The sequence below is a fragment of the Kogia breviceps genome, chromosome 2 (genome assembly GCF_026419965.1).
Source record: "Kogia breviceps isolate mKogBre1 chromosome 2, mKogBre1 haplotype 1, whole genome shotgun sequence".
Classification (NCBI taxonomy): Eukaryota; Metazoa; Chordata; class Mammalia; order Artiodactyla; family Physeteridae; genus Kogia; species Kogia breviceps.
Window position 1 is genome coordinate 49,819,485 of NC_081311.1, and position 26,717 is coordinate 49,846,201.

At 35.5% G+C, this 26,717-nt stretch overlaps 1 protein-coding gene and 1 non-coding gene across 5 annotated transcripts in view; one reads left to right on the top strand and one right to left on the bottom strand.

Annotated features, from left to right (window-relative positions):
- The window catches only part of WAPL (WAPL cohesin release factor), a 76,266-nt gene extending 50,602 nt beyond the window's left edge, over nt 1-25,664 (top strand). For all 4 annotated transcript variants that reach the window (XM_059053915.2, XM_067025225.1, XM_059053911.2 and 1 more), the window contains 15 exons: nt 2,344-2,439; nt 3,594-3,746; nt 4,021-4,157; nt 4,876-4,987; nt 7,192-7,419; nt 10,540-10,651; nt 11,027-11,124; nt 11,837-11,913; nt 14,965-15,140; nt 15,749-15,864; nt 16,232-16,396; nt 19,845-20,052; nt 20,820-20,908; nt 24,422-24,517; nt 25,072-25,664. In XM_059053915.2, the coding sequence (XP_058909898.1) occupies nt 2,344-2,439; nt 3,594-3,746; nt 4,021-4,157; nt 4,876-4,987; nt 7,192-7,419; nt 10,540-10,651; nt 11,027-11,124; nt 11,837-11,913; nt 14,965-15,140; nt 15,749-15,864; nt 16,232-16,396; nt 19,845-20,052; nt 20,820-20,908; nt 24,422-24,517; nt 25,072-25,137 (1,929 nt within the window). In that variant the 3' untranslated portion in view covers nt 25,138-25,664. The remainder of the gene's footprint in view (nt 1-2,343; nt 2,440-3,593; nt 3,747-4,020; nt 4,158-4,875; nt 4,988-7,191; nt 7,420-10,539; nt 10,652-11,026; nt 11,125-11,836; nt 11,914-14,964; nt 15,141-15,748; nt 15,865-16,231; nt 16,397-19,844; nt 20,053-20,819; nt 20,909-24,421; nt 24,518-25,071) is intronic.
- Nucleotides 18,192-18,295, bottom strand: LOC131751650 (U6 spliceosomal RNA). Its single transcript, XR_009334227.1, has one exon. It is a non-coding gene; the product is annotated as a U6 spliceosomal RNA (small nuclear RNA).
- Nucleotides 25,665-26,717: the final 1,053 nt, after the last annotated feature.

A 26,717-nucleotide genomic window follows, 5' to 3' on the forward strand; every position in this document is an offset into this window, starting at 1 on the left:
ACTGTTATTAACCCCATTTTATAGATGAGAAAGATGTTTAGTAACAAGCAGTAGTAGAGTTCACTATTTATCTGGACCATCTGGTTCCTGTGTCTCCTTTATAACTGTTAGGTATATATTGCCACTCACAATTAACTGGAAGGGGGTCTGTTTAATTTATATATATTTTTTGGTATTAATCTTTTAAAAAATTTTATTGGAGTATAGTTGATTTACAGTGTTAGTTTCAGGTGTACAGGAAAGTGAATCAGTTATACATATACATATATCCACTCTTTTTTAGATTCTTTTCCCATATAAGCCATTACAGAGTATTGAGTAGAGTTCCCTGTGCTATCTAGTAGGTCCTTATTAGTTATCTGTTTTATATATAGTAGTGTGTATATGTCAGTCCCAATCTCCAGGATCTGTTTAATTTAGAACATTGACCTGATTGTGCTATTTTGTTACCTGTGGAACCAGATAACCTTTTTGTTATCCAAAAGATTGTTTGTTACCTGAAATCAATGCTTTTTAAAAATAAGTAAAGTGCTTAAGCCTTGAGGCACCTATTCCTTTCAAAAGTCTGTTATCTTCCTGAGCTTATGGCTGTGCTTTGGGGATTAGAGGTTGCATAAATGAGGGATCTAACAGTTCGCAGGCATGTAGATTATATAGATAATGTTTGAGAGAAAAATAGTAAGGAATAGAGCTAGGTTTAAAAATTTATGTTCAGTCTGCTCTGTATGGTTGTGCCTTAGGGGGCCCGATCAAGTCACTGCATGAGTGCATAAATTGCTTTAGTTACTAATGCTGCATTACTTTATGCTAACCTGATACATAAGAATAATACGTTCATATACACAATACAAATGAGACTTTCTGCTTTATGTAAGTTTCACAGTAGATTCCTTTTAGTGTTAAGATTTTCTGATAAATTTAATATGTGAGTCAGTTTAAACTTTACCTTTTGAAAAACCAGTTCTTGTGGTGCTTACACTGTTGTCTTTGTCACAGCATGGTTATTTTGAAGAAAATATTTGTATGAAAAGATAACTTTTTATGATGCTTAATTCCAATTATGTTATTTCACTGCAGCTAGTAAGGGAAGATGGTTAATTTTTTAATGCAGATTTTTGGCCAGTCTTGAAGTATGTTTCTCTTGTACTCTTTATTTTTTTATGTAGTACTGAAAGTATGAAGATCATTAATTAATTACACTCTTAAAAACAAAAAATTTCTAATGAGATTATTTATTTGAAGTTTAAAGGACATAATTTAACATCACTTTTTTTTTTTTTTTTTTAATTTATTTATTTATTTTGCGGTACGCGGGCCTCTCACTGTTGTGGCCTCTCCCGTTGCGGAGCACAGGCTCCGGACGCGCAGGCTCAGCGGCCATGGCTCACAGGCCCAGCCGCTCCGCAGCATGTGGGATCTTCCCGGACCGGGGCACGAACCCGTGTTCCCTGCATCGGCAGGCAGACTCTCAACCACTGCGCCACCAGGGAAGCCCTTAACATCACTTTTGTAACAGAGAAAATGTCAGTCTGTTTAATCAGTCCCCTTTTGAAAGTGAGGATTTGTTCCTTTTATACAGATTTAATCCTATGGATTTGATCATGCAGGCTCATAGTTATTTATCCTCAATTCTGAAATTCAAAGTGTTAAAGCTGAAAGTTTTTTTTCATTAAGTTTATAGTATATTGATTTGGCAGCAAACTAATCTGAACTGGGGTGGGGCAATTTACATCTTTATCCCACCTGGTGTGAATTTTTATACATTTGCATGTATTTTGGTATATAGTACTGCTTTAGATTCCAGTGTGTTATGTAATATGTGTTATACATATTTACCTTTTGTTACCTTTTGTTATCATATTTACCTTTATAAAACCCGAAAACTTGAATAACAGCACTCATCTGGCCTCACCAGTTTCACTTAAATGAATAAGGACTTTTATCCCTTGTCATAACCTGCCTTATTTTCATTGTTGGAAGAATGTGGGGCATGAATCAGCAGTATGAGGAATAAAGAACAGGTTGAATTTAACTATATTGATTAGTTAATATAAGTTAATATAAGCCGGGCAAGAGGTTTACTTTCTTTTCTTGGTTGGTAATAATTGTCCAGAACACTGATTGTCGATTTTGTGTCAGGACAGCACTGTGACTCCATGTCTGCCATTGGCATGGGAGCGTGGTGGGAGTATAAGCCAGATATTGTCTGTCCTGCTCTGTCTAGGATATATGTTTTATATTTAAATTACTCTTTATGATTTTTAGTTTTAGTTTTAAAATGAGGTAATTTTATAAGGATGAAAAGTAAGATGGAAACAGTTGATCTTTTTCTCATTTCTCTAGTCTCCTACAAAAGCTGTATATAATGCCAGGCATTGGAATCATCCAGATTCAGAAGAACTACCTGGGCCACCAGTAGTAAAACCTCAGAGTGTCACAGTAAGTGAACTGTACTTTTAAATTTCATGTTTGTGTAATGAATTTTAAATTAAGCCGTTGCTGTCTTCATTCATAATTTGAAAGTCTCTGGCTTTTCTGTTTAACAGTTTATTTTCAACTTCCTCACTAAAATTTAGTTGCTTTAGTTTAACTCATTGGAAGAGTAAGGATTGTGGACAGGATAACAGAAATTCTGGTGTTGCTCGGTTATAAATGAAAGCCTTAAAAAATATTGGACTACTTTTTTCACTCCTGACATTTTATGGAATTATAGTATTTAGTGTTTAAGGGCAAATTATTTGAAGTTTGTATTAACTGTTAAGAGCTATATTATAAATTACATATTTCACGTTTGTATTAATGATTAAGAGCTATATTATAAATTATATCCTACATTGATCTTAAAGTGTCTTTGAGTGATTGTTTTTCAGAGCAGAACTTTTTCCTGCATTCCAGTAATACCTTTCAATTCAAAACACATTTGAAAAAGATTCTTACCAAATTATTTTTTTCAGAATAACTGGTAGGACTATGCATTAATACTTACAGATTAATGGTGACACCTCTGTCATCTGGAGCTATCAAGGAATGGGTTCTTTATAGACAACAACAAAAAATAGGGATAGAGATCATTCTAAAATGTAATGTACAGTTCCCTGTCTTCTTGATATATTAAACTTCTTTCACTAGTATTAAACCATTATTGTGTATAATAGTAATTATATACCATACTCTTATGGCTTTTTCCCCCTACCCAAAACTATGGAATCCTGTACTTTAAAAATTCTGTTGTCTATTTGTTGTAGTTTTCCTGTTTGTCCTGAGCTGCTTATCAATGCTATTTATGTATGTAATGGTGGTTCTTTATTCCTTGTAATAGTCCTGGAGATGGATAACAAATTGTATGAAATGTAAGGTTAAAAAGACCAGAATAAGTTCCTGAGTGGTTCTTGCGAGAATAAAACACACATGAGTCTTATCTTGTAGTGCACGGAATTTTAAAGTATCCCTTGTGACCTTTCAGAGGCCTCCTCCTACCTTTGAGGGGGAGAATAGGGGTTTTATTACTCTTAAGCTAAATTTGCCAAGTAGATGAGATGTTACTATTTTTATATATTTATTTAGAACAACTAATTTAATACCTTTATTAATAGGTGAGGCTGTCTTCAAAGGAGCAAAATCAAAAAGATGATGGAGTTTTTAAGGCTCCTGCACCACCACCCAAAGTGATAAAAACTGTGACAATACCTACTCAGCCCTACCAAGATATAGTTACTGCACTGAAATGCAGAAAAGAAGACAAAGAAGTAAGCAGCCATATACAGTTTTACTGCACGTGGATAGAATTTCGTATGTAATTTAGCCTTTTAATGTCTTGAACACATATCAGTACACTGATACTCAGTTTTGAGCCACAAACTTATCTTGTCCTACTACTACCCATGTTTTTAAAACATTTCTTTTGGTTGCCATCTAATAAACTATTTTATATACTTTTAAATAAAGCATAGCAAGTGCTTTAAATATTTAAATATGCTACTTCATAGTTACAAAAGAGGTGGACATATTTTTTCTTGGCAGTTGTATACTGTTGTTCAGCACGTGAAGCACTTCAATGATGTGGTGGAATTTGGTGAAAATCAAGAGTTCACTGATGACATTGAGTACTTGTTAAGTGGCTTAAAGAGCACTCAGCCTCTAAACACACGTTGCCTTAGGTAAGAACTTATTTTTATATTTGAAAATTGTGTGCATGCTTTCTCATTAAAATTTTCTAGCTCATTAGCGCCAAACATTTGTGATTTTTGTTATCATAGGTGTAGGTTATAGCCAGTGATGTTAAAAGTGATTGATTTCTTTTAAGGGACTTGATTCTACATGCACAAAGGAAAGCTGGATGATACAGCATTTTAGCACAGCATAGGCTTCAGTTGCCAGATGCTTAAAAGAGTGTTATGCCAAAGAATCTTTTAAGTACTTTTAGCCCGAGATTTTACACATGCAAGTGATAGATCTGATTTAATTTAAGCATGTTTTGATTTGGATCATTTTTACATACTATAATGGATTGAATATCTTGGTTTGATTGAGTTATCCAGTCATTTAGAATATGTTCAATTAGATATTTATAATCTTTATGGATCAGAAGCATTATGAAAGGTAGCTGAGATTTTTTGCTTTTCATTTAATGGTAGTAGTAATGTAAGGAAAACACTGAAGGTGATCATGGGTTATTCGTATTTTTTATATAGCATACCTGATCACATCAGTAAATTTTTAATAACTTGTTTTGCCCGTGTTTTTAATATTGTGATCTGCATGGGCAATGCTTTGACACACATACACCCCACCCCCACCCGAGTACCCTTTTGCTTATTTTGGTATTACGCAAATAAAAAAACTTCAGCCCTCTTAACCTAGTCTATTTTCTTCTAGTGTTATTAGCTTGGCTACTAAATGTGCCATGCCCAGTTTTCGAATGCACCTGCGAGCACATGGAATGGTAGCAATGGTCTTTAAAACCTTGGATGATTCCCAGCATCATCAGGTATTTAAGTTTCTGGGATTGAGAAGCATTATTTTAGAATTCTAGTTTATTTGGCTACTGAGAAATACCTTCGGGAATTCCCTGGTGGTCCAGTGGTTAGGACACTGAGCTTCCAATGCCAGGGGCCTGGGTTTGATCACTGGTCAGGGAACTAAGATCCCACAAGTTGTGTGACATGACCAAAATAGGGAAAAAAAAAAACCCAACCTTCATTGGATATTCATCTGTAAATATTTCTCATTAAGGGTTTGAGTTAGTTTTATGTGCTAAATATTTAGAGCTTAATGCCAGAATTTTTTCTTAATAAATCATTTAAGATTATCTTCTCATGACATTTTTCCTCCTTAACTTGTCAGTATATCCTATTATATTAACCGTTGTATAACATAACATACCATACCATACTGGATACTGGTAGCTAACATACCATGCCATACTGGATATTTAATTCTGTAAGTACTGATTTCCTCAAATCAGAAAGTACTGGAAAAAAAAACATTTACTAGTTTTTGATAATAATAGCATGAAAAAAAGTTTTGATATTAATTTTTTTAGCATTTTGTCTGGATGTTGAATCCCACTGTTAAAAGGAATCATATCCTCATTTTCATTATGACTTTGACACTTAAAAATAAATCATATTTACATATAAAAGTCAGGTTTAACATTTTCAAAGTTAGAAAAAAATCATTATTAATCATCAATAGTGATATTTTGAGATGGCTTTATTATATTTTTGTTCAGGGAAATTATGTTCCAAGTGCAGATTAGGTGACATAATCTAATACTGAGTCTTCTGAAACTGAAAGCAGTATACTTAACCCCGAGTGAGGATAACTACATTACCAAGTTGTAGCAGGTACAAAACAATGAGGGAGAAGAGAACTAAGAATTAATTTGCTTTCTTATGCAGTTATGAGAGGACTAAGGCATTAATGTGTGTTCTTAGGGGTGGTGGATCTCTTAAGGCCTGTACTGTGACATCCTTATTTCCAAAAATATTTTGCTCTGTAAGCATTTAATTAGTCACCTAGTCTTAATTTTGGGGATTCAAAGTTTAAATCTTCAGATAGTTAATTGTGTTTCTGTGCATTGAAATAAGTGTAAGATCAACTATACTTCAATAAAAATAAATACATATGTAGGGGGGAAAGAAAGTAATATCTCAAATGTTGGAATATTCGAACATAGACCTCTTTGTTATATTAATGCTTACCTATATCACCTTCAGTACTTGTAGATTTTATTATAAGCAGAGTGTGCTAACTACCAGATCTGAATGATTTTGAGAGCACATTATATTAATGGTTTTTTTTTAATGACTTGATTCAACCAGACCTGATAGGTTTATTTTAAAGAAATGAGTCTAAATATGTTTATTTGAGCGTTCTAGTTTTATGTATTGACACAAACCCAGCTGTGTTTATTTTTACAGGAAAAAAATAGCTAAGTTTCTGATACAGATTTTAAAACACATTTACATTATTGATTTTGGCTTTTTTATTTTTATTTTTTGGCTGTGTTGGGTCTTCGTTGCTGCGCTTAGGCTTTCTCCAGTTGCGGCGAGCGGGGGTTCCTCTTCCTTGTGGTGCGCGGGCTTCTCATTTGCGATGGCTTCTCTTGTTGTGGAGCATGGGCTCTAGGCGCGCGGGCTTCAGTAGTTATGCACAGGCTCAGTAGTTGTGGCACACGGGCTTAGTTGCTCCGCGGCATGTGGGATCCTCCCAGACCAGGGCTCGAATCCGTGTGCCCTACACTGGCAGGCAGATTCTTAACCACTGCGCCACTAGTGAAGTCCCTACATTATTGATTTTAAACGGAAATTTGACTTTACTATATCATAAAGGACAAAGAGTGAAGTGTATTGTAAAATAGGATTATATAGCTGAAAAAATGTTTTATAAATGCTTCATTTAGCACAGAATGGCCAAAAACATGTAATTCCACTTAAATTAAGCTTCTAGCTCTGGGGTGTTCATATAGGGAAGGTCTGTAGAAAGGAAAATCTTAAGCAGTGGTGCTTTATTTATGTATTTATTTAATTCACATTTCCCTAGAATATTTTAAGAGGGAGGTTTTCACCAAATAAAACATTTTCAAGGTTTCCAACATGTGAACAAATGTCAAAATAGTCTTGTTTCCTGAAATTGTCACTAATTGCTTACATTAACTTTTTTTTTTTTTTTGGGGGGTGTCCGTTGAAGAATCTGTCCCTTTGTACAGCTGCCCTCATGTACATACTGAGTAGAGATCGTTTGAACATGGATCTTGATAGAGCTAGCCTAGATCTAATGATTCGACTTCTAGAACTGGAACAAGATGCTTCTTCAGCTAAGCTGCTGAATGAAAAAGACATGAACAAAATAAAAGAAAAAATTCGAAGGCTCTGTGAAACTGTACACAACAAGCACCTTGATCTAGAAAATATAACGGTGGGTTCCTTCCTTCTATTGTAAAATGAAAATTACTTTCAGAAAGTTTTTAATTTGTCACAGCAGCTGTGTGACTTTGGAGAAATCATTTAACCTCTTGGTTTACAATTTGGCAAATTCTTCTAAGGTTTAGCTCTGAGCATAATTCTGTTCCCTGCCTGAAATTCCTAAACTTGGCCCATTGGTGTTTAGATTTTTTTTCCCAGTAAATTTTTTGTTTTGCCTAATCCTTTCCTTTTGAAAAAAATTTTTTTCCAGTGTAGAGACTACATTTAGGCTGTTAGGAACTTGAATTTTTAACCCTCTGTGGGTTTCAGGAATAAAGATTTAAAGGATCTTCAGAAAGAGCCAGTTTCAATGAGCATTCATTTATTCCATAGTATCTCACGATGTCTGATTAACTGCTGCAAGGGACCAAGACTCGGAAGATTCCTAGGCACCTGCCCTTCTGTCGAGCAATGTCCCTCATACTCAGGGTCATGGCCAATGGCTACCCTTATGCTCAATACAACTCCCTAAGTTCAGGATGACTGTTGCCTTCGGTTGATTTTAGTTCTACTTTCCTCTGGCTTTTTTTAACTTGTAGAATCCCCAAAGACTAGTGGGCCAGTAGAAGATGAATTGGCCTTGTCATTTTGAAAAAATAAGATTATTTATATATACCTGACTTTCAGATATTTCCAACATCCGAACTATATAAACATTGATTTTTCTACTGTCCACTAAACTGACGACTGAAGACATTTGCCTCAGAAAATTACAGAATGCTTTGTGCTACCCACATACGAACTTAGGGTTATTGCTCTGTTTAGTTAAGGTAGAGTAGGTAATAGATTCAGGTAGAGTGGAGGGTTGAGGGGTAAAGCAAGTTAACATTAAAAAGCAGGATACAGAATTGACACGTATTCAGTACTTTCACTTATTAAAATTAGAAAATAGCTGTTATGCTCAGAGTGTGGCTAAACAATCCTTCTACCTCACCAAACTATTTGTATACTGCTTTTAAAATATATTCATAATTTTTATTTACTTTTAACAATTTTACAACATACACTAATGCTATAAAATAAATTTGAACCTATAATTTTTATTTGCTGCATAATGGAATAAATACAGCTTTAAAAAGTTATTATTATTATTTCATCTCCCATGTTGTTGAACATTTGGCTTCTTTCCAGGCATTCGCTCTTAAATAACATGATGGGAAACTTGTTCATTGAATTTTCTCCATCGTTTGTGGAATTTATTAGGATGGTAAATACCAGATAATAACTTTGTTATATTGTGTTAAGTAGTTAACTCACATGATTAAAACCAGAACACACAGTTGCTAATATTAGGATGCCTGCCTCCCCACCACCCCAACTTCAGCTATTCTTGGATATTGTGTTTGTTTTAAATTTTAACAATAGACATTGTTTTGTACAGTGACTATCTCCTACACATTAATTTTGTTTGTTTTGTTAATTGCTCAACCTCTTCCTTGAAATACATTGCTTCTCCTGATGTGCCATGGAAAGATACTTTAAAACATTAATATTATAATATTAAAATATAATTCAAATAACTGAGAGCTTGCAATTGCTGAATAGCATTCTGATTAGTGATTTGGTTGTGCTTTAACTCTTTGAGGACTATTCCAGTTTCAAATAAAATGTTTGAATTGTAGGCCGTTTTAAAATACTAGCTTATTATGTACTGAATATAGCCTAAAATATCAAACAGTCCTATGCCTGTAGAAACAGTGAAGTCCCTTTTTTGCATAAAATCTTATGAGTCTGCTATATTAACGTCAAATCTTCCTAAGCAAAGAAAGCCTCATTAGTCTTCAGTTTCACTTCTGTGACTCATGTGCTAACCTACCTGTACCAATCTCATTACATTACTCTTTCAGGAACTTAGAATGAGAATTGAGCAAAATTTAACCTGTTTTTGTAGTGTTGAATTCTAGTTATATTTTTGTCACCTTGGATATCAACCTTGTTCTTTTTAAAGTATAGAGTAAAATCTATAAGGTACAGAATAAAATCTCTTCTAAATCAGTAATAGGAAGATTTTAGCTGGTAAAGGTCTGTTTTTTGCGTTTCTGAATATCTAATTTATATTCAGTTCCAAATAGGCCAGGGAGACTTAATGTAAACTTGCATCTTTCAAAGGAAAAAGCTTTGGGAAGATACCCAGGTCTTTTCAGCCTTGTTAATTAAAGCATTTCTTTTGTTATACTAAAGTTCCTTTATTGCAACAGGAACCAAGTTGCCCACTGCTGGGGGGTGGTTTTATGTTTTTTAAAAGAAATACAATAAAAAGTAAGATTAATAATTAAAGGCAAATAAAGAGAAGGAAAAACCTAAACTGGTTTATAAATATGGCTCTGACTGTTCTATGCTTCCTCTAGTGGTAGCCCTGAATCATTATTTATATATAATTTTGTCGTGGTGGCCACATTATGTATATCTAAGCTGCTAATAACCCTGTAGTATACAGTTTAAAACTGGTGACTCTGAAACCCTAAAGGTAACAAAGGATTTTTGTTCAAAATAGATAAGAAAATGTATAGAACAACAGGAAAAAGACAAGCAACTCTGCAAGAAAATAAGGAAAGAATATTTGACAGGGTACTTATAGTAGAAGAAATACAGTTAACTGATGAATATGTGAAAACAAGCTCATTTGCTATAATTAGAAAAATGCAAAGCAATAAGATACCACTTTTTACCAAGATAGAAATTTAGACACACCCACACCTTGTTCCTAGAGTATTACTTTTTACAGCCTTTGTGGTAAATTAATCCAATATATTGATCGGTAGTTAAAATACATGTACCCTTCGATTTGCCCTGGAGTCTTTATATGATGGTACCAGTATATATTTTATTGAACTGGCAAGTGATAGACTACTTTAAATAATGGATTTTCTCTGAAAACAACCCAATGGTTAAAAACATTTCTTCAGCTTAAGAATTTAAATTAGTTTAATTTTATTTAAAAAAGCATTTACTGTATTACTGTTGGCTGGTAGCATGCAGTATGCTTTAAAAAAAAAAAAAGCAGTCTCTAGAAGTGTTGCCTCAGAGTTATTGCTAAGAGTCAGTATTCATTAATGGTGCTTTTGATTTTCAGACTGGGCATTTAGCTATGGAGACATTACTGTCCCTTACTTCTAAACGAGCCGGAGACTGGTTTAAAGAAGAACTACGGCTTTTGGGTGGTCTGGATCATATTGTAGATAAAGGTATGATATACACACACGTATAACATTTTTATATATTATTTAAAGCCTATGGAAAATATTCTATTTACACACTTCAAAGAATAATTGCATCAGTTTGAAAAGATCTGTTCCTTTTAGTAGCATCTTGAAAATCTCAACTTTTAAAGGGAAGGCCATTAACAGTTTGATATTGGGGAATTATGGAAATAAAATAATTATAATAAATTAGATTCTCATAAATTTCAGCATCTCACAGTATAAAACTTAGAATAAACAGTCTTTGGAGAGGTTCCAGCATATTCATAGCATGTGTACAGATGGCTTTTAATGTTATTAAAGGGGGTAAGTATTGAAGTGGTGAGACATGCTAATTTATGTCCATTTCTTTTCTCCTAGTGAAAGAATGTGTGGATCATTTAAGTAAAGATGAGGATGAAGAGAAACTAGTAGCCTCATTATGGGGAGCAGAGAGATGTTTACGAGTCTTAGAAAGTGTAAGTATGGACAACTATTTGGAGAAAATTTAATCTTAAATGTGACTGTATGTAAGACTGTCATAGTTTATATTACATATCCCTAGAGTTTCACTTTTGTTAATCCAAATTGAAATTGTAACTGTAATGCAGTCTATTTGTTCTTTGACTTTTATGAATGACTTAACCCAGTTCAGTGTAGATTAGAATTTATTCTGCCAGTGAATTTCAGGATGCATAGACTGTGTGTTGACCAGATTGGATTAGCTAGGTACTTTATGAAACATCTATGGGAAAATAATCTATAATCAGGAATGAAAAGTTCCTGGCACAGATGAAATTGAAATTGTTCCTTTTCAATTTGATAAATATTTGATAACATGTAATTTTAAAAAATTCTAAATGAATCTACTTAAGTAGTTTAAAATATTAGTTTGTTTATTAAGTTAGTGATTGCTCTTTTCTGACATTTAAAGTGCTTGGTAGTTCATTACAGTGAATGTATAGTACAGAATATATTAATTATGAGCAGGCAATTATAACACTGGTGTTTAGATTTTATAATAAAGCCATAGCTCTATTATTTTAAATTTAGAACATGTGGGTTGTTATTCCCTTAGATGACAAGGGCTAATTATGCCTCATCTTTGTCTTTTAGAGCACTGTGTGTTGTGTGTGAATGAATGAATGAATGTTATGGATTGCCACAAAACTTCAAAATTTTCCCTTTTAGGTAACGGTGCATAATCCAGAGAATCAAAGCTACTTGATAGCATATAAAGATTCACAACTCATTGTTTCATCAGCTAAGTAAGTTTTTCTGAAATGTCATGCTATTTATTTAAAGCATTTGGATTGACCATAAAGGAAGTGCCATTGTATCACCTTCCTCCATAAAGTACCTCTTTCTGTCAAGTTCTGTGAACCAGAAGCGGTGCAATATAGTACAGAAGTTAGAGGAGTACAGATTCTGATGCCAGAATAACTTGAGTTTGGATCCCAGTTTCAGAACTTCAGCCCTATAACCTTGGGCAAGAATACTTACAGGTTCCTCAGAAGGGGAGTAATAATTGTATCTACCTATGCAATGTTGTTGTTGGAATAAAAAGAATTAGTATATGTTAATGTATGTTAAATTATATATGATATATATTTTAAATAATATTTTAATTCTAAAAAAGATTTTAAGATATCTTTTGTATATTGTATATAATATATATTATATACAATATATATTAAGGAGTTTTTATATATATATGTAAAGTTTAGAACAATGCTTGGCATATAGTAAACACTAAGCATTAGTCCTTATTTTTATTGTAAATGAAGTTTACTAGCTGCCTTCTACTGTTTATTTATACCTGTTTTCCAAGATCTATACAAAGCTTCCTCCATTTTGTACTCTCCACCCAACTTTCTTTTTTTTTTTTTTTTTTTTATTTTTTTATTTTTTTTTAATTTTTTTTATTTATTTTTATTTTTATTTTATTTTATTTTATTTTTTTTAATTTTTTTTAATTTTTTTTACTTTTTTTAATTTATTTTTTTTTATTTTTTTTTTAATTTTTTTTTATTTTATTTTTTTTAATTTTTTTTATTTTTTTTTACTTTTTTTTTTAAATTTTTTAATTTTTTTATTTTTTTAAATTTTTTTTTTATTTTACCAACTTTCTTGACATTAGGTTAATGCTGTCACTCAGTGTGTGTAAAATTTCCAAGTATGTCTCCAGTCCTGGTTCTAGCTTATTACAGCAGCTTCTTCCTAATATGTCTGTTTTAGTTTTTGATACCTCTGCCCTGGTACTCTGGCCTCTAGCCTCTCCAACATAATACCACAGGGGGTTAACTTTCCCCAGATTTCTGTTTTTTAAAAATAATCCCAAACTCCTACTAATCTCTGTGATCCCTTGTCTTTGGATGTATGTTCAAAGTCCTTAGTATAGTATCAAAGGTCCACTACAGCCTGACTCAAGTTTATCTGTTTTTTAACTTCTTATTTTGGAGAATTTCAAACAGAGACAAAAGTAGACAGTAGTTTGATAAACCCCACCCAATGTACACTTCATGCAGCTTGAATAATCATCAAACATTGGCCAGTCTTGTTTCCATGTATAACGCTATCCATTCCCCCCTCTACATTATTTTGGAGCAAATTACAAATTTCATATAATTTCATCCATAAATACTTGAGTATACAATCTCTAAAAGAGGACTCTAAAAAATTAACCATAATACCATTTTCATCTCTTAAAAATTATTAATTGCTTAATATTATCATAAATCCAGTCAGTATTCAAATTTCCCATAGTCTCAAATTTCTAATAGTCTCTAGTTCCCAAAAGACTTGTTTTTAATCTGTAGGTTTCCCCTCCATCTCTTTAAATTTTGTATCAGTTAGTATCCTTAAGGCATGTGTTCTAGTTGTTTTGTTACCATGTTTTATCCTCCCTCACCAATGAGTATTCTTGGAAGTTAAATCTATTTCTTATTTTTAAAACGTCTCCTGTATACTTCATGACCCCTGACAAATGGAATTCTAAAAGGAGGTTAGGAACCTTTGCGATTAAGGAACTTGTGTCAGATGTCTTAGAAGTGGCAGTAGACGTCAGAATTGGATGTTTGTGAAAGACTTTTTTAAACTTTCAGTAGAACCCTGATAAATGCAGGGATAGCATATTGAACGATTAAATGGTATACCCTTACTGTTCTCCTCTCACCTCCCAACAGATTTAGCTCAGTGCTACTTAAGGCAGTTAACAGTAACAGCATGGTAATTCTGGCGAACATCCCCAAACATCTAAACAAATTATTTTAGGCTAGACACGAACACCTTCCTAACTAGAGGATGTGTTTTAAGGAGCAGCTAGAGGGGGATTAGATATAGTACAGTTTTCTTTAAGGGTTTTGTGTGGTATATAATACATGAAGAATCAACTGACAGAGTCAGCTTATCTCATTCTCTCATAGACTTTTTTAAGTTAATGGACTTAGTGATTTAAAGAGTCTTCAGAAATACTAGATCCACTTAAAAATTACATTTCCTTGTTATTTTGGGTAGCATCTTGAGAGTCCTTGGATGTATGTATCTGGTACCCTTGTATGTCTGCCAGGAGACATGTCAGTTAAATGACCTCATGTTAAAAAAAAATGATTCGCTCTGATGTTTATGAAGTATTTAACATCCATTTATGCAAGGTTATTATGCAATGTTAATATAAATAATATGCTTTACTTGCTAAGAGCTTACATTCTAAAGGAAAAACATCTAAATGAAATTCAGAAGTGTCCAGTGTTAGCTTTTAAAGGTTTTACCTTGTTTGGAGTGGGGTAGTGGTAGGTCTGTTATGTTGGAGAGATTGGTAAAATGGGGGACAGCTGTAGGTAGTATAGTTATAAACTTCTGCATTGACTTTATAATTTTAACTTTGCTTAGAAAAATTTATATTATCAGGTTTTCCCAAAATAAAATTGAGCACCTGCTATGATATCAGACATGTTTGGTACATGACTGAATAGTTGATATAACTTTTGGGGTAGAAAAAAATTAATTTGGCAGCATTTATGACAAATTTATCTTTTTTCTTTGTGTGTTTTTAAAAATATTTATTTATTTATTTATTGGCTGTGTTGGGTCATAGTACTGGCATGCAGGATCTTTAGTTGTGGCATGCATGCGGGATCTAGTCCCCGGACCAGGGATTGAACCTGGGCCCCCTGCATTGGGAGCGTGGAGTCTTACCCACTGGACCACCAGGGTAGTCCTTATGACAGATTTAAAATATTAAGGTCAAAGTAAGTAGAAATTCTTAGTGTAACTATTTTAGTTTAGCATAATAGTCTGTATTTTGTCTTCTCTTTAAGAGCATTACAGCATTGTGAAGAATTGATTAAGCAGTATAACCGTGCTGAGAACAGTATATGCTTACCTGACAGTAAGCCTCTGCCTCACCAGAATGTAACTAATCACGTGGGCAAAGCAGTGGAAGACTGCATGAGGGCCATCATTGGGGTGTTGCTCAATTTAACTAATGATAATGGTAAGTCATATTTTCTACATATATTCTCAATGATAGATTGTATTATGTTAAAAAAAAAGTTAATCCCCTTGGGTTTTTTTTACTCTTTTGTGTGTTTATTTATTTTGGCTGTGTTGTGTCTTCGTTGTTGTGTATGGGCTCTCTCTAGTTGCGGTGAGCATGGGCTACGCTTGGTTGCAGTGTGTGGGCTTCTCATTGTGGTGGCCTCTCTTGTTGTGGAGCATGGGCTCCCGGCACACGGGCCCCAGTGGCTATGGCATGTGGGCTCAGCAGTTGTGGCACATGGGCTTAGTTGCTCTATGGCATGTGGGATCGTCCTGGTCCAGGGCTCGAACCCGTGTCCCCTGCATTGGCAGGCGGATTCCCAACCACTGCGCCACCAGGGAAGCCCCTCCCTTGTTTCTTGTCTTGATGTAGTGATTTTTAAATTGCCATCATGTAATTCACTTATTCATGTATAGATTTAACTGCTTTTAGGAGTTGATATTTTTAGAACCAGCTTGGTAGCTTGGCTCAGAAATATTAGAGTCAACAATGTATTTTAATAAAGGAATAGCTATACTTTTTTTCAGTAACAACTTTCATACTCTTCCCATTCTCCATTTTAGAATGGGGCAGCACCAAAACAGGAGAACAGGATGGCTTGATTGGCACAGCAATGAACTGTGTGCTTCAGGTTCCAAAGTACCTACCTCAGGAGCAGAGATTTGATATTCGAGTGCTGGTGAGTTGAAGTGTGACTGTTTCAGAAATGAGTACTTGATCTATTAAGATAATAAAAACTTCATCTTAGTATTGGATTTAAGAACCAGTTGTTTAATATGTTGTGGGTTTCAATTGATTCCTTAAGAATATACCTCTTATTGTACAAAAGAGAGCTATGAAGGGCCCTGTGTAAAAATAAAAAGTATAAGAACTAAAAGTGGTGACTTTTAAAAGTGGTGAAATCTTTGGGAAGATCATATACTGGTTTTTAACCACTTTGTAGATGGTAGAGCACTGATTAGTTTTCTGGCTGCCAGTAAGAGTTATGTATATTCATTTGCTTTTAATTCTCCCCTGTGGTAACATGCATGTTTTAATTTTTATAGGGTTTAGGTCTACTGATAAATCTAGTGGAGTATAGTGCTCGGAATCGGCACTGTCTTGTCAACATGGAAACATCGTGTTCTTTTGATTCTTCCTTCTGTAGTGGAGAAGGAGATGATAGTTTAAGGATAGCTGGACAAGTTCACGCAGTTCAGGCGTTAGTGCAGGTAAGCAACAATTTAAAACCTAACGCTTTCAGTTGTTGCATCTGTCCAATTTCTTGATCAGTTGCATCTTCTCTCTCCCCCCTACCTCCCCTCCCCCTTTCTCTCACTCTCTCCAGTTCTGTGAGAGGTACACTGGGTTAGAATGTATAACATTACTTCTCTGCTGACTGTTTTCAACTACTATAATCACTTGTTAGACATTGTTAGCAAAAAGCAGAAACAAGGCATATTTGTTTATGAATCAAAGGTAGATTATTAAAAACAAATTAGGAATTAAGTTCTAGCGCTGTCCTGGTTCAAGTCCTCCAGCATTTACTTACTGGTCTGATCTGTGCCCAGGACTGTGTGCAACTAAATATTGGGACATACTTTTCAAAGTATAATTTCCTGGCTTAGGAATTGTGTCAGAATATGTGTTTTAAAATTGATGTCTCCAACTCGCTCCACCCCAAAAACCAAACACTCCCTCTCCCCTCGATTTATACTCCCCCCCCAAACTGTATGTGAGTTTTTGACAGTGCTGGGCATTACAGTTTTTACTTTTTGCCAGTTCCTAGCTACCTTTGTAATTTTCTTAAATGACAATTTGCACATGTTCACAAGTGATAGTGAACCATTCTTTTCATTTTTTTCTGAAGCCTTTGCTAACCTTTTATCTTTTTGGCCTTTTTGAAACTAGAAGTGCTTGAACTGTGTCTTCAGGAAGTAATCTTCAACAACTTGGATCTTTTCCTCAGTCATAACTAGAAGCCCATCATTCTCTTTTCAAACATTTTGATCTCAGGACTTCTCTATACTCTTAACAATTATTGGGAACTCCAAAGAACTTTTGTTTATGTGTGCTTTATCTATTGATATTTACTAAATTAGAAATCAAAACAGAGAAAAGTGTAAAATACAGGCACTCATTCTATTAACCATTGGAGCCATAACTTAATCACATAGCATGTAGATTCTGGAACACTCCACCATACTGTCATGAGAGAATGAAAGAAGTCAGTTGACCTTTTAATATTCTTATGAATGCAGTTTTGACCTCACCGACTCCCTGAAAGGATCTTGCATTCCCCTAGGGATCCTTGAACCCAATTTTAAGAAATACTGCTTTATATAAAGCTTAAATTTTATTTTCTTAAGGGTATTAAAGTTTACATACCACTCTTGTATATACTCAGCAAGTTTTTGAGATCTACTTGGCATTTAGTTTTCAGGTAGCTGTCATTAGTAACTTGGGATTTTCTCCAAATCATATCAGCAAATATATGAAATGCTTTCTGTATATTCAACACTGTATCAGCACAGGGAAGTAAGTGAAGGCAAAAGATTTTAGTGTGTGTTCCCTTTTAGACTTTTTGGGGTATACTTCCATTGACAATTGTACTTCCATTGTTCGTTTGTCTTTAATTGAAGTATAGTTGATTTAAAACATTGTGTTAATTTCTGCTGTACAGCAGAGTGACTCAGTTACACATATACATTCTTTTTCATATTCTTTTCCATTATGGTTTATTCCAGAACACTGACTACAGTTCCCTGTCCTGTACAGTAGGACCTTGTTATCTGTCCATTCTATATGTAATAGTTTGCCTCTACTAACCGTAAACTCCCAGTCCATCCCTTCCCCACTCCCCTCCCCCTTGGCAACAAGTCTGTTCGCTGTATCTGTGAGTCTGTTTCTGCTTTGTAGATAGGTTCACTTGTGTCATATTTTAGATTCCACATATAAGTGGTATCATATGGTATTTGTTTTTCTCTTTGTGACTTACTTCACTTAGTATGATAATCTCTAGTTGTAAAAAGTATGGAACACTTCATGAATTTGTGTGTCATCCTTGTGCAGGTGTCATGCTAATCTCTATATTGTTCCAATTTTAGTATGTGTGCTGCTGAAGTGAGCACTGTACTTTTTTTTAAACATCTTTATTGGAGTATAATTGCTTTACGATGGTGTGTTTCTGCTTCATAACAAAGTGAATCAGTTATACATATACATATGTTCTCATATCTCTTCCCTCTTGCGTCTCCCTTCCTCCCACCCTCCCTATCCCACCCCTCTAGGTGGTCACAAACCACCTAGCTGATCTCCCTGTGCTATGTGGCTGCTTCCCACTAGCTATCCACCCTACGTTTGGTAGTGTATATATGTCCATGCCACTCTCTCACTTTATCACAGCTTACCCTTCCTCCTCCCCATATCCTCAAGTCCATGCTCTAGTAGGTCTGTGTCTTTACTTCCATCTTGCCCCTAGGTTCTTCATGACCTTTTTTTTTTTCTTAGATTCCATACATATGTGTTAGCATACAGTATTTGTTTTTCTCTTTCTGACTTACTTCACTCTGTATGACAGACTCTAGGTCCATTCACCTCACTTCAGATAACTCAATTTCGTTTCTTTTTATGGCTGAGTAATATTCCATTGCATATATGTGCCACATCTTTATCCATTCTTCATCTGTCGATGGACACTTAGGTTGCTTCCATGTCCTGGCTGTTGTAAATAGAGCTGCAATGAACATTTTGGTACATGACTCTTTTTGAATTATGGTTTTCTCAGGGTATATGCTCAGTAGTGGGATTGCTGGGTCATATGGTAGTTCTATTTTTAGTTTTTTAAGGAACCTCCATACTGTTCTCCATAGTGGCTTTATCAATTTACATTCCCACCAACAGTGCAAGAGGGTTCCCTTTTCTCCACACCCTGTACTTCTGTTGTTAATAATACTAGTTGAGATTCAGGTCTGAGTCTCTGAAAACTGGCCTTTTACTTTCACTGGTTCTTGTTTATTTCTTTTTTTTTTTTTTTTTTTTTTTTCCGGTATGCGGGCCTCTCCCGTTGCGGAGCACAGGCTCCGGACACACAGGCTCAGCGGCCACGGCTCATGGGCCCAGCCGCTCCGCGGCACGTGGGATCCTCCCGGACCGGGGCACGAACCCGCGTCCCCTGCATCGGCAGGCGGACGCTCAACCACTGCGCCACCAGGGAAGCCCCCTTGTTTATTTCTTTAAATTTCTTTTAAAGAAGCTATGTTGCTTTTCCCCAGTACTATGTAGCTTTATTCAGTGTCCTTCCTTCCTTCCAGTTAATTTATCCAGGCTGCTTAGGTTTAAAGAATTTTTAACTCTTTTCATTTTAACCTTTAATTTGTAGTTTTTGCTTGAATTTCCTGTTATTATCTAAATTAAGGGAAGGAGTTGAGACTTTCACTCTTAAAAACAATGTATGCATCATCAGTAGATAATTCACTTGATTGAACCCCAGTGGCATTTATATTTTTGTTTTGGCCTTCAGTTGGATGTAGAGTGAAGGCTTTTAGTGATACCCTTTTTACCAAACAACATGCTTTTTAGGGTTAGTGATGTTTTAAAAGCAAATAGAGCCTTATATTTGGGTACATACATGTTGGTTGGTGGTCCCTTTTAATGATCTTCCAAAATGATGTTTATCAGCTATTCCTTGAGCGAGAGCGAGCAGCACAGTTGGCAGAAAGTAAAACAGACGAATTGATCAAAGATGCTCCCACCACTCAGCATGATAAGAGTGGAGAGTGGCAAGAAACAAGTGGAGAAATACAGTGGGTATCAACTGAAAAGACTGATGGTACAGAAGAGAAACATAAGAAGGAGGAGGACGATGAAGAACTTGACCTCAATAAAGGTAAATTTATTTTGACTGGTGTATTAAAAAAAAGTAATGTGGTTTTTTTCCTGCAAGGCTTTCTTTTAATTCATGTGTTGTCATAATCTTGCTATCTTATGGCCTCTCTAGTTCAGTGCAGACAAGCTTTGCTTTTTCATAGTTCTTCTTCATTGGCTTCCTAGTGAGGAAGGTATATGTGCAGTGTGGGGAAGGTTTGCTTTTTCTCCCTGGTTCTACTCATCTGTGAAGAGAAGCAGCCAAATAATATGACCTCTAAAGGTTTTCAGAGTTTTGAAATTTTGCCCATATTTAAAATTGGGTTGTCTTTTTTTGTTGTTGTTGAGTTGTAAGAATTCTGTGTATTTTAGAGACTTGACTCTTATCAAGTACATGATTTGCAGATAAATTCTGTGAGTTGTCTTCACTTTTTTGATGGTGAAGCTTTAAATTTGATGAAGTCTAACTTAACCTGTTTTTTATGTTGTCACTTGTGGTTTTGGTGTTGTGTGTAAGAAACCATTTCCTAACCCAAGGTCACAAAGATTTAGTCCTCTGTTTTCTTCTAAAAGTTTTATGGTTTTAGCTTTTACATTAAGGTCCCTCTTCCATTTGTGTTATTTTTTTGTTAATTTGTGTGGATATCCCATCTTCCTAGCACCATTTATTGATGTTCAGCAGTTTTGAAGAAAAGATGACAGTTGTTGGTTTCCTGGGGGCGTTTGTTTGTTTTCTTGTGGGCTTTTTTTTGGATGTACTGTTACAGTTTTCTGTTTTAATACTTTCAGCCCTTCAGCATGCTGGCAAACACATGGAGGATTGCATTGTGGCCTCATACACAGCACTACTTCTCGGGTGTCTCTGCCAGGAGAGTCCAGTAAGTTCAATGTTGTTTCATGTATCTTAAAAGGATTCCATTGCGACCACTTCACATCATTACCTAATTAACTTAGTTATTAATTTCCCCTCATGCTAAAAACATACATTTGGTGAACTTTAGAAGGTGCATTTCAAAATAAGAGTATATTGGGTTTGATGAGTAAGTTCCAGATTGATGGGGAGGAATCGATTTCACATGTCTTTGGTTGAAGTAAAAGAACATCATATAAAACCTGCGCTCAACTGACTTAACGTGGAAAAGTCTAGCCTCAGTGATACCATCAAGGACTCATAATTTCTATTTTTAAACTCTGCTGTCCTCTGCATGTTGTCTTATCTTTTGCTAGCTCTCTTCATGGCTCTATGCTGACTCTGGTGGCTATGTGTCTCATCTAGTTAAATAATGTCCAGCAGAAGAATGTGGCCTCTTTGTTTCTCTCTAAGAGCAATGGTTTCTTTTCTGTAGGATCTCTCCACACCCACTGCAAAAAGTAGACTTCCCTTTACCTTGGCCAACGTTAGCTCACATGCTTTTGTTTGATCTACTCACTGGCCGGGAAAATGGGAATACTATGTGAGATTTAGATCATCATGATTTAACTACGAGAAGCATGTGAGTGTCTACACAGTTGGGCTGAATCAGCGCAAAAGTGGACAGTTCTGGCTATTCAGACAGTCTGCTTTAAAATCGGGGACATGTGGATTTTTTTCTTTTCTTTTTTCTTTTTTTTTTTTTAACAGAAAGGCCCAGTAGAAGAGCCAAATTTTACAATAAAAGGGAGGTGGTTTTTTTCCCTTATAAGCAAGGGCATTCAGGATGCAAGAGTGGAGATGTGTTGTATAGTGGGATGGTTAGTTTCTCTTTTCTGAGACTGGAGGATTAGAAGAACATAATTATGATATGAAGGGCTTTTATCAGCCTACCCTTATTTCCTCAATTTTGCCATTGAGTTTTCTGCATTGCCCTGTATCTGTCTTAAGTCCTGTGTGTTTTTCTGAATGCTTCTTGTTCATCTCTTCCATATTTATATTGTAGACAAGCTCAGATCTAAATGTACAGTAGCCCACTTCGTTGCGGCCCTTGCTGGCACAGCTGCTTTCAGGATCAAGACCAGAGTTCTCACTGTGGCTCTGGAGGCCCTGCAAATTTTTATTCCCTTTACTGAATCTCTTCAGCTCAGCTCTTTTCCTTATTTCCTTAAAATCTAGAGATTTAAGGACAAATGAGAAACACATACCAAGCAAAGGGAAGGAGGAAGACTCCCCCCTCCCCCCCAAAAGAAAAAAACAATGGGTATGCTATTTAAATTTAAAGATTTTTAGGTATTGTATTTTGTATACACCTGGTTTCAAGCATGTTCTTTCTTAAATAATCATTCTTAAAATTAACATTATCAGATGTGATTTATTTAGGGCCATCTTTCCCATGTTAATAATTTCCTATTTGTCTCTCTCCTATCTCTAAAGAGATCATAAGATCCTTAGGTGGTAAACAATATTGTGAATTCATAGAGCCCAGGATGCCTTTGTTGCCTTGGGAATCATTATGATTAACCCCAAAGAGCTAGCTAATGCCACAAAATGTAAAAGAAACTGGTTTGCCCAGTGTTTAAGTGGAGGAGAGACAAGAAAGCAGGTGGTTATATGCAGTTAAGTGCTGCTTTATTGTAAAGGACAACATGCTTAGGAAGCCCAGGAGACTCTGGTGTCATTTTCCATTACCCACTGTACATCTTGGTGCATTGCAATGGTCAGTCTTCTCTCTGGTCTTTCTGTCCTTGCTGCTCTCTTGACACTCTCCATTCCTGAAATCCTGCACACTGCCACCATATCTGACTTCCTTAAGAGCACATCTGATCATGTAACTTCTCTCTCATCAATCTTTCCTGACTCACCATCATTTAGGGAATGATGACTTTGTTTACTGCTGTAAGACTCCAAACTTAAATGCTTCTCCAATTTTTTTTATTTTAAATTTTATTTTATTGAAGTATAGTTGATCCAGTATTAAAATCTGTCATACCCTGTGGGTACTTTTTCTAAATTTCCCTAATAGGCCATGCCATTTCACACCTTTTCTTTTTATACCTGCTGCACGCTATTTAAAAATAAATGCTCAGGGACTTCCCTGGTGGTCCAGTGGTAAAGAATCCGCCTTTCAGTGCAGGGGACAAGGGTTCGATCCCTGGTCAGGAAACTAAGATCCCACATGCCGTGCAGCACAGCCAAAAATAAAAAAATTAAAAATAAATGCTCAGGCTCTCCTTCCTATGCCTCAGCTACTTATTATGTATTCTGTAATGTGTTGATAGAAAAGGATTTGATTTGGGTTGTTGAGGGCTTTCACTCAAAATCTAGGATCTAATCATTTATTCTGAATGATAGAAATACACTTTTCTATTGAGCACTCTTCAGACAACATAGCCGCAATTCTTCCCACCACTGTGCTATCATGTCCCTTTCCTAGAAACTGGTTAAAGATGTTATTAAATCCAGCGTTCCTTTATGTCTGCAGTTAGTTACCATAGCTATTGCCCTTATAATATTACTCTCCACTTTTCAGTATATTTTAAAAATATAAGTATTTTAAAGATTTTAGCTCCAAGATCTAACTCAGTAGCAGTGAAAGTGGGAAGGAGGGGATTGGTTGCAAATTTCCTACGAGATAATAATGTACTCTTTCCTCCCCTGCCTCCATCAACAAAAATCAAATCAGAAGTTTCCCACTTCCTCCCCATCTTGTGGCCCAAATCTCAGGACAACATTTTTTTCTATGTGCTTTTTATTATAGGTGAGCCTCCTTAAAAGAGCTTTTCCTTTTATTCTTTATGAACCTTTAAAGCATTTAAAAACTATATTGAAATTAAACAGTTTTTTTAAGCAGGCCATATATTTTTCTTACAACAAATTGGTTTATATATAGTTTGGCTGCTTCTTGGTAATAATGGAGGGAAACGTTTTAATCTTCTCTCCTGGCATTGCCTACATTTTCCTTCTCATAGATGATACTGCATTATCTTTGGAAAGATATACAGTTAATTCCTAGCCTACATAGGAACACTAAGAATTTCCTTTGTATTCCTAAGCAGCTTTTTGGATACATTCTAAGTCTGTACTCCTTCCCTCTCCTTTACATCTCTCCCCCTGCCCCAACACTCTTCTTACAGCTCCGCCCCCCCCAACACACACATTCAACAGTGCATTTTGTTATTTCAAGCATCTTTCTGTGCATTTACAAAAGTAAATATGCACGCGTTTCTTTGTAGCCTTTGTCAGCTTTACCTTTTTTCCTTTCTTTCTGAGAATGGGATAGAGTAGGGAATGGACACACGCTTACAGAATTAAGGAGTGTGAAAAAGGAAATCACATAGGTCCTTGAACTACTATCTACAAGGAGTTCAAGGACCTTGTAGAAGTTTGAAATAGGTTGTGTGTGCCAAAACCAACAACACAGTGCAGGGTTCAAGCTCATGTTTTCTGTCGCCTGATCAGTGTTTCCATGTTTCCTCAGATCAATGTGACCACTGTGCGTGAGTATCTGCCAGAAGGGGACTTTTCAATAATGACAGAGATGCTCAAAAAATTCCTGAGCTTCATGAATCTTACTGTAAGTGGCTTCTATTGCAGCTTCTGTAGTTTTAAATATGATACATTAATAACAGTAGAAATACAAATATTTGGCCATAGTGAATAAAAGCAAAAAAAAATGATTCTTTTTTGGACTTCCCTGGTGGCGCAGTGGTTGAGAGTCCACCTGCCGATGCAGGGGACACGGGTTCATGCCCCGGTCCAGAAAGATCCCACATGCCATGGAGCGGCTAGGCTCGTGAGGCATGGCCGCTGAGCCTGCACGTCCAGAGCCTGTGCTTCGCAACGGGTGAGGCCACAACGGTGAGAGGCCCGCGTACCGCAAAAAAGATTCTCTTTTAATAATTGTGTTCTATTTCTTTAAGATAACTGAATTATTATGGCCAAATATATTGATACTATATTATCAAAGCCACAATTTAGTCTGTTTGTTTTGATTCATAGTGTTTGTTTGGTTTTGTAAAGCTAAAGAATTTAAGCTTTGATTCAATACTTTTGAAAATTTGATAAATACTAATTGTTACTTCCTGCCCCCCCCCACCCCCACCCGACTTCCAATCCTCCTCTTTTCAGTGTGCTGTTGGAACCACAGGCCAGAAATCTATCTCTAGAGTGATTGAATACTTGGAACATTGCTAGCTGCTTTACCTTTGCTTCAGGTGCTCGGTAATGCTGGAGCTATTCTTAGACAAAGAAAAGTCACGAAAGAAGTCCTTGAAGATATACCAAGAACATTCATCAGTATCATTCATATGTGGATTTTTAAGGTCACCTGATTTCTTCTTCGTCATGCATTCTGCATTTGCTAAGTGACAGTTACTGCATCAATCTGCAACTATCAAAAATGAGGGAAAAGGTTCAGGCTGTTAACAGTTCCACACAGTATTTAAACACACTTTGGCAGAATTTATACTCTCCCCTTGTTTTCTTGCTTTTATTCTGGGCAAGTTTTAAGGGGAAAATTTGTGCTGCTGTTAGTGCAACTGCTGTGTATGTTGAGCCACTGTTGTCATGCCAGCCAGGTGCAAAGGCAGCTTAGCTACTGAGGTATCGAATGTTCTGGGGACATTCTAGACAACAGCTTAGTTCCTTTTTCAGGCTCATTTGCTTTTGCTTTTTTGTTGAATGATTCCGATCGTAAATAAAGCTTTTAATAATTTTGTGAATTTTTTTTGTTGTTGTTCCCTGAACTACTGTCTATATTTAAAATTAGATGGAATCCAAAGACACAAGGGGATTAATAGTATATTTTTTTATTCTTGATTTGGTTTGGGTTGTCAAAACTATTTTTCACCTTTGAGACCATGACCATATTCATTATCATATCATAATGAGACATAGCTATAGATGCAAGAAAACAAATAACAGTTTGAGGGAATATAAGATGATGTGCCCTGTTAAAAAGGATGAAGCAAAATAGACAAACCCAGGGTAGTTTACCCTTAATGTTCAGGGAGGCTCTTGAAACATGATTAAGTTTTGAGAGAGAACTCTCTAGATATATTTTCTAATGTTCAGTACAGTAAATATAAGTAAGCTAAAACACCAATGTAGAATTCATGTTTCCAGGTAACATGTATATTCTTCTATAAGAGTGACAGGATCAAATGCATAAACGCAAAGCCTTAAATTGTTGGTTTAGAGAAGATCCTTTTTTTCATTCAGATTCTTTTAGTTCATAGAACAGTGTGTTGTTTGGAACACACAAAACACATTTTATGTATTTAATTTCACAACACTGCAAATTTTTATTATATTAATTATTGTTCAGACCACTGGTTAATACATTTTTTTCTTTTTTCTTGATCAGGCCTGAATACAGGCTTTCCAGAGATTTCATTTAATACATTAAAATACCTTTCAGGTAGTTAATGTTTCTTCATTGGATTTGTAAAACTTGAAGCCATAAAAATATTATTTTGGTGTGTATTGGGGAAAATAGCTGAAAGTCTAATTTTTACTTATTTAGACTTTGTTATTTCCTTGTATAAAGTGACAAATTGGGGCTCTTGGATCAGTGCCACCTGTAATGTTTTTTAATGCAGTGGCTGCCTTTTATTGTCTTCCTATTTTTGATAATGCAGATTGTTGGGAAATCTATAAGGAAGTAACTGATTCCAGTCAAATTGTTTTCTTCTTCCTCCTACCCACCCCAAACCCCACCCATCACCTTTTAAGAGCATAGTATGCCAGTGTAACTTGGGAAAGATTGAGGTTGT